The sequence below is a fragment of the Neovison vison genome, chromosome 7 (assembly GCF_020171115.1).
Source record: "Neovison vison isolate M4711 chromosome 7, ASM_NN_V1, whole genome shotgun sequence".
Lineage (NCBI taxonomy): Eukaryota > Metazoa > Chordata > Mammalia > Carnivora > Mustelidae > Neogale > Neogale vison.
Window position 1 is genome coordinate 156,410,118 of NC_058097.1, and position 6,720 is coordinate 156,416,837.

The window sequence follows — 6,720 nt, forward strand, 5'->3', positions numbered from 1 at the left end:
GGGCCTTGATCCCAGGACCCTGAGATCATGACCTGAGCCAAAGGCAGTCACTTAACCAACTGAGCCACCCGGTGTCCCCTAACTGGACTTTCTAAAAAGAAAAGGGAGGTGACAGCATCACTGCGGACAACAAGTGACATGGTATTAGTACAGAGCTAGGTCAAGTCATGGAAGAGTTTCTAAGATGAGAGGTCTGTGACAAGATATGGTTCATTTCCAACACAGAAATTCTAGAAGTTTCTAGAAAGATGCAAAGCTACTATTTACTTAAGCAGCAATTATTCACAAATACAGAGTCAAAGGGATATTCCATTAAGACACAGTATACTATTTCCTTTAAATGGATATTGATATGCTTCACATTACCCAATCTTATAGAATGAGCACAATCCACAGTTTATTATATTTAAAAGTTTATTTATAGAAAAGAGCTCCTTCCCATGTTTGGTCCTAGATGTTAACACTAAATTCCAAGTAGAGAAGGTTATAAACAGCTTCTCTAGGTGAACAGGATGCTAAATAACTGAATTTGAGCCATTGATGGTGAGTGTGATTGTTCCTAGGGACTCAGTCCACATGGCCTTGCCCTATAACCTATGTTCCAAGTTTTCTGATCCCGTATTATCTAATTTTCTTTTCTATTTCCCCCCTTCCCTTCCACTCTTTCCAGTACCCATTAATTCAATCTCTCATCTCTCCATTCCTTTTTACACTCTGTCTTCCCTTCCCCCATCCCTCCCCCCAACCCTCCTGACCCTTCAGCTCTACTATCCCATTTATCTGCTTTCCATCCTACTGCTCCTATCCTCCACATCTCTCATTTCTCCATCTCTCTGCCTTTTCCATTAGAAGTCTCTTTTTGTGTCTTTGCTGTATTATCTTTGTCCACAACAGGACCTTGCTTCTCTTTCTGTTCATCCCTCAAGCTGGTTTTGACAGAAAATGACTTCCTATCGTGGGATTTCTTATTTGACTGTCCTACCTTTAACGATACATCACTTATCTGAACGCCCTTCACCAGATTCCTTATTTTAGATGGATTTAGGGAGAATTCCAAATCCCAGGCCCTTTTATGCTTTATAGATTTCATTTGTTCTTTAAAATACATCAACTCCTGCTTTAGCGAGGGAGAAATTTTGAGGAAGAACTTTAGCTCAAAGTTCGAGGAGGTCTCTTTCTTCAATATGTCCAATAAAAACTGCATACTGAGGGTCATCTCCCCATTCTCTTCCTCCTCTTCTTCATCCAGAAGCCTCCTCAGTTCTCTGTGGGACTCTTTCCCCAGGTCGCTCTGGTCCTCTTTCACCAGGTAGGACACGGCATGAAAAAACTCTTGGAAGCTAATGTGGCGGAAGGTATAGAATGTCTTCGCATGACCTCCCTCTTGGTAGGGCATGCTGCTCAGGAAAGCATCAAGGCTGGCCCCATCTAAATTGTGCTTCCTGAGATCAGCTTCTTCAAATATGAACCTCTGGTTCTGGATCCCCTCAGCAGCTAAGGAGCACAGACCACGCAGGACCCTGTGGCTGGTAAGCTCCGCGCAGTCTTCATTATCACTGGGTGGCAGGAAGGTGGAGACATAGGCCATGTAGATGTCCGTGCCATTACTGGGTTTCTCTGAGATCTCTCTGCCCCTCTCCATCCGCTCCTTGAGCCAGGAGCAGATCACCCAGCAAATGCCTGGAATTTGACATGATTTGTACAGCACATCATTTCCTTGCACAATGTCAAAGGCATTTCTGGCTTGCTCCTCGTTGGCGAAATAAGAGCTGAAATACCTCCTCCTCTCATCCTCAGAGAAGCCTAGAATGTGAATATAGCGCGATTGCTTCAGCAACGGCTTCAGACTGCACATAGCCACCGGCCGGGTGGTGATGAGGAGGGAACACCTGGAAAACACCTCTCTCCTGATTAGACGGTGCAGCACGTTCTCCATGGGGTTCAGACTCAGTCTCTTCAAGCCTGTTGCAAAGGGCCTCTGCAGTTCGTCAAAGCCATCCAGGATGAACAGCAGCCGCTCCTCCTCCCTCCGCATCTCTTTGACAGGCGCCTGGTTGTCCCCGCAACACCAGAAGAGGAGCTGGTCCGGTGTGCCCTCCGACAACAGGACCACTTCTCTGCAGCTGACATAAAAGACATAATCAAACTGGCCTGGGTACAGGGTGCCCGTGGCCCAGTCCAGCACCATTTTTCTGGCCAGCGTTGTCTTTCCGGTGCCCGCAGACCCCTGTAGCACCACTGTGGGCGGGGCTTGGTAGGACTTCTCTCCTGGATCGAACAGAGCCTCCACCGAGACAGAGTCCAGCTCCTGCTCTGGGAGGGGACAGGCGGATGGATCTGCACTCTCTGGGTTCGACCTGGTCACCAGGAGCAGCTGATTGTAGCTACCACCGATTCCTCCCTCTTGCCTCTCCTCTAGGCAGCGCACGTGCTCTCGGTACATTTCTCTGTAATCTGAGCCAGACATGTGGGGGGTTAGCGGGTCAGAGGGTAATAAAGACCAAGGGGGCCTTTCAAACTCTGGGCTCTGCTCTCTAGTTTCATCTTGTCTGCTCTCTAACTTGTATCTTCCTCAGGTTTATACTTCGAGCTTCAAGGGGAGGGCCCCCTGGACATGTGTGTGTGCTCTAGTATGAGTGTGTGCATCCCTATGAGTGTGCAAGCGTGTGTTTTGTGTGCACACATATTGGTGGGGTATGAGTGAGTGCTTGTATCCACACAGGCTCACAAGAAGACGCTTCTGCAAGCTTGTGTAATTTTGTGTGAGGAAGGTGTGTCGGTGAGCATCAGCAAATGGGTGTTTGTAAGACTATGTATGTGTGCAAAAGTCTCAGTGTGTGTGAATGTCTGAGTGCTCCTTTGAAACATCCCCATTTGAAATGGTGAGGACAGAGTGGAGAAAGGAAAGGGAAGCCGGAGGATGGCGAAGGAAGTAATAGGAGCCTGTTCTTGGTAATGATCAAGCCGGGTAATCAAGATAAAGCAGCTCCCGGGCAGAAGTCCTGACTCTGTCAATGGAGCTTTTGGGAGTGACAGAGGCTACGGGGGGAGCACAGGCTCTCCCTGCACCCCATGAGAAGGGAGACTTTCTGGGCTCCCCGCCCACCCTCTTCTCTAGGGCAGCACCGATCCACCAGAGGACTGAGAGAGCAGGATCCCCGAGCAGGCTGTCCTCTGTGGGAAGAAGCTGAGCAAAGTTCTGACACCCCCACCCACCCCAAGACCATTTTGGCTGGTTAGTGGAAACCCCTTCACCAACACCACCCTCAGTCTCAAAGCCCCTCTCCTCTGCCCTCCTCTCCCTGGCACTAAAATCGGAAGTAGGGGGTGGGATATTATGGCCACAAGATGACTGTAATCTTCTATAAAACCCCACCCTCGGCTCAGGCTCTCCCCCAGCAGCTGTCAGAGCCTTCAGCTGGAGACCACCAGGCCCCTGGGCACTGGTGCTCCTTGGTACAGACAGAGGGCAAGAGTGAGAGACAGCACCCACTATAGGCTGTGGGAGTCTCTGGAAATGTCACGGGGGTGGGGGAGTCCCCCAGGACTGAGGTTCCTTTGTCTCCCACTGCACTCACCGTTCAGACAGATGTGGCTCAGCCGGTCCACAGGTTCCAACAGGTTCATGGCCCTCAGGACTCTAATCACCACCTTCACGGCCTCCCATGCTCCGTATAGGGAAATGAGCCGAGAAGCCAGGTCCACCGGGCTCAGGCCCTCCAGCTCCCCACGCGCCAGCAGCATCTTCCCCTCAAGCAGGCAGTTGTTCCGTAAGTGGAACTTGAAGAGCTTGAAGCTTTTCTCCTCAAGGTCTCTCAAGGCCCAGAGCAATGCCTCCTGGGGGGTTTGGATCTGTGACATGGTGCTGGGGTGAAGGGCTGAGTTCAGTCCAGTGACTGGGAGAAGCAGGAGAGGCGGGAAGAGAGGTGGGCACTGAGAGAAGTGCAGGCTGCAGGCCCCCCAGCCCCTCCGCTTTCTGGGTGCTTAGCAAGCTGCTGAGCGCAGGCCCAGGAGAGATGGGAGAGATGCGAGCCGTGTTCCGAGAAACGTGAGCAGGTGGAACAGCCCGGAGTTTTTCTACTCATTTCCCACTGCGCCTCTTTGTGAGCTGATGTATGTCTGCGCCAGCAAATTAGAAGGCAGGCATGTGGGTGTGTAGTTTCTATTTCTCCATCTCTCTCCTCCCGCCTCTTCCCTCTCACGCACACTGTTTACCAGGCCCTAAATGCCTGCATAAGGCGGTTTCGGCTAAAAATGGAGATCTTTTGTAAGTTTCACAAGTGAGCCCCTCTCTGACTTTGTGAACCCATAGAGAGTTGGAGCATATTTGCTGGGACTGCTGAGGGTTGGCAAGAAGGTACAAACTCTATACTCATTGGCCCCCTAGCTTCACACCAGATTTCAAAGCTGGAAGTCTTCTAATTCAGAAAAGGAGACAAGTTCAAATGATAAGAGAAACAGGCTCTTTGAGGGCTCACTAATTATCACCTCTTTTGATCATCACAAAAACGGTCTCTGGGATTGCTCCAGATGAGAAATTTGACAGAGAAGAGTGGTTTTCCAGAACTTCCCAGAGCTGGACCAGTGGGCAAGAGGTGGGATTTAAATCACAGCCTCTGACCTGGGTAAGTAGGGAGAAAAAAGGGTGAAGATACAAAAGCAGAAGCAGAAAGCAGGTTGTTAGACTGACTGCTGTCCCACACTGCAGACTTGTGTAGGTATGAAGCAGCAGTGAAGGGAGAGGAGGATCTTGAGTTGTGTTTAAAATATAGAACTAATACACTGGTGCGGTGGCAGTCTTCAGAAGAAGAGAAGCAACTATTGGCAGAAACTTTCAGAGTCCAGAATTAGCCCTTTGATCTATAGTCGGTGGGGAATCCATCTCTGTAGCAAAATGTCTGAGAAATAGAAAAAGGTATTTGGGAACAGGGAAAGCTGTTGAGACTCAGATAACAGCATTTTAACTATGCACCAAAAATAGAAAAAAGTTAGGAGTATGTTAGAATCCAAGGGCCTTTGGGTGCAAGTCATGGGGTAGTTTGCAAAAGCAAGCCTGCCGACATAGGAGTGATTTACACTAAATCCTCAGATTCCCCTAAAAATCTCTGCTGCTGGCAGAGCTAAATCAGGAGAGAGCAAGAAAAGATGGCATCAGAGGCTTCCAAGGAGATGTGGGGTCTAGGCTTCAGGCCATTTGGATTCAAAGAGCTGGAGGTGAGCCTAGGTGACTCACCTCTCTGGGGCAAGAGCCCAACAAACCAGGTTCTGGGGACCGAATGAAAAAGATTTTTTTCTAGTTCAGACAGACCTCAAGCCAAGCCTGGATCCACTTTGCCAAAACCCACTAGTTCACTTCTGCCTGATGGTGCTGGTATTAAGAGGTTGGGTGGGGGCTCCTGGGTGGCTCAGTCAGTTAAGTGTCTGACTGTTGGTTTCAGCTGAAGTCATGATCTCAGGGTGGTGAGACTGAGTCCCGTGCTGGGCTCTGCATTGGGCATGGAATATGCTTGAGATTCTCTCTCCTCTCTTTCTGCCTCTCCCCCCATCTCTCTCCCTCTTAAAAATAAAAATAAAAAAATAAAAGGGTAGGTGGGACAACTCTGACACCTCCCCTTTGATACCTACCAGGCCCTGGCACACATGGGCGCCTGGACCTCCTCGGAGGAGCACAGACACCCACACATTCCATCCGACCATCAGTGGACAAGTATTGCTCACCAGAGGAGAACTTGACCTCATTCCTCCACATATTATGCTGAGAAACAAAGGAGGGGCCAAAGGAAAAGAAAGAGTCCAGCAGCCCCGTCATCTCCTCTCTGAACCTCCGGCGCTTGCTTATAACATGAGCGGGGGCCAGGCAGGGGCAGTTTGACTTGAGAGGCAGAGGAATTGAGGTGCTGTCACCACCACGTCCTCGGCCGGGGCACCATTTCTCTAAGTTGTTGAAACCACTGGAGGGTATGCTCGACCAAAGTGAAAAGGGAGAAGGACAGGAGCTCCATGAAACAAGAATCTAAACAAAGTGGAAAACAAAGTCCCTCAAGACAGCTGGTCAGAAGGCCTAGAGAGCCGTGACAGGACAGAAGCCCTGACTGAGGAGAACGGGGAGCTCGGACGGACCATCTCCAAGGGAAGAAAAGAACTGACAGGTTAACTGGGACTGCCAGGCCCCCTGGGAGATCCTACCAAGAGGCTACTAGAAGGTATGGAGAAACGGACACTAAGAACCAAGAAAACTAGACAGATGGATAAAAGAAAGAAATCACTAGTTCTAGGAAAAACAAAACCAAGAAAGACAGAAGTTTACATAAGAGTAAACTACAACACTCAGGTGGGAATAATGTTTGCATAGAGATAATAACAGAACCACTGAATATTGATCTAACTAAAATGTATACTATAACCATATTGAAAGGACAGTGGTGGAATGTTCTGGAGTGTTCTGGCATAGGAAGCCAACAGATAATGCATGAAATCAATGAGTTAAAAGGTAACAGTAGACATGTATTATTTAGAAGTGCAAAGATGCAGGAAGGAACAGTTTAAATACAAAAGCAGCTGCTTCAAAGAAGAGAGACCAGAGGTAATAGTGCGCGAGGTTGGGGAGGTGGACCAGGAAAGTACTGGATTTCGAGTATAAGCTTTTTAATGTTAGTTGATCTTTTAAACTATTGAGCATATATATTATTTCAAAAAAATTAGCAAAGTAAGAACAGGGAT

General features: G+C 48.8%; 1 protein-coding gene across 1 annotated transcript; it reads right to left on the bottom strand.

The window, feature by feature from the left end:
• Window positions 1-402: 402 nt before the first annotated feature.
• Window positions 403-3,875, bottom strand: NLRP10 (NLR family pyrin domain containing 10). Its single transcript, XM_044258759.1, has 2 exons — window positions 3,579-3,875; window positions 403-2,454 (listed from the first exon to the last, which is right to left on the bottom strand). The coding sequence occupies exons 1-2, from the start codon at window positions 3,859-3,861 to the stop codon at window positions 818-820; spliced, it is 1,920 nt and encodes a 639-aa protein (XP_044114694.1). The 5' UTR covers window positions 3,862-3,875; the 3' UTR covers window positions 403-817.
• Between the last annotated feature and the right edge of the window lie 2,845 nt (window positions 3,876-6,720).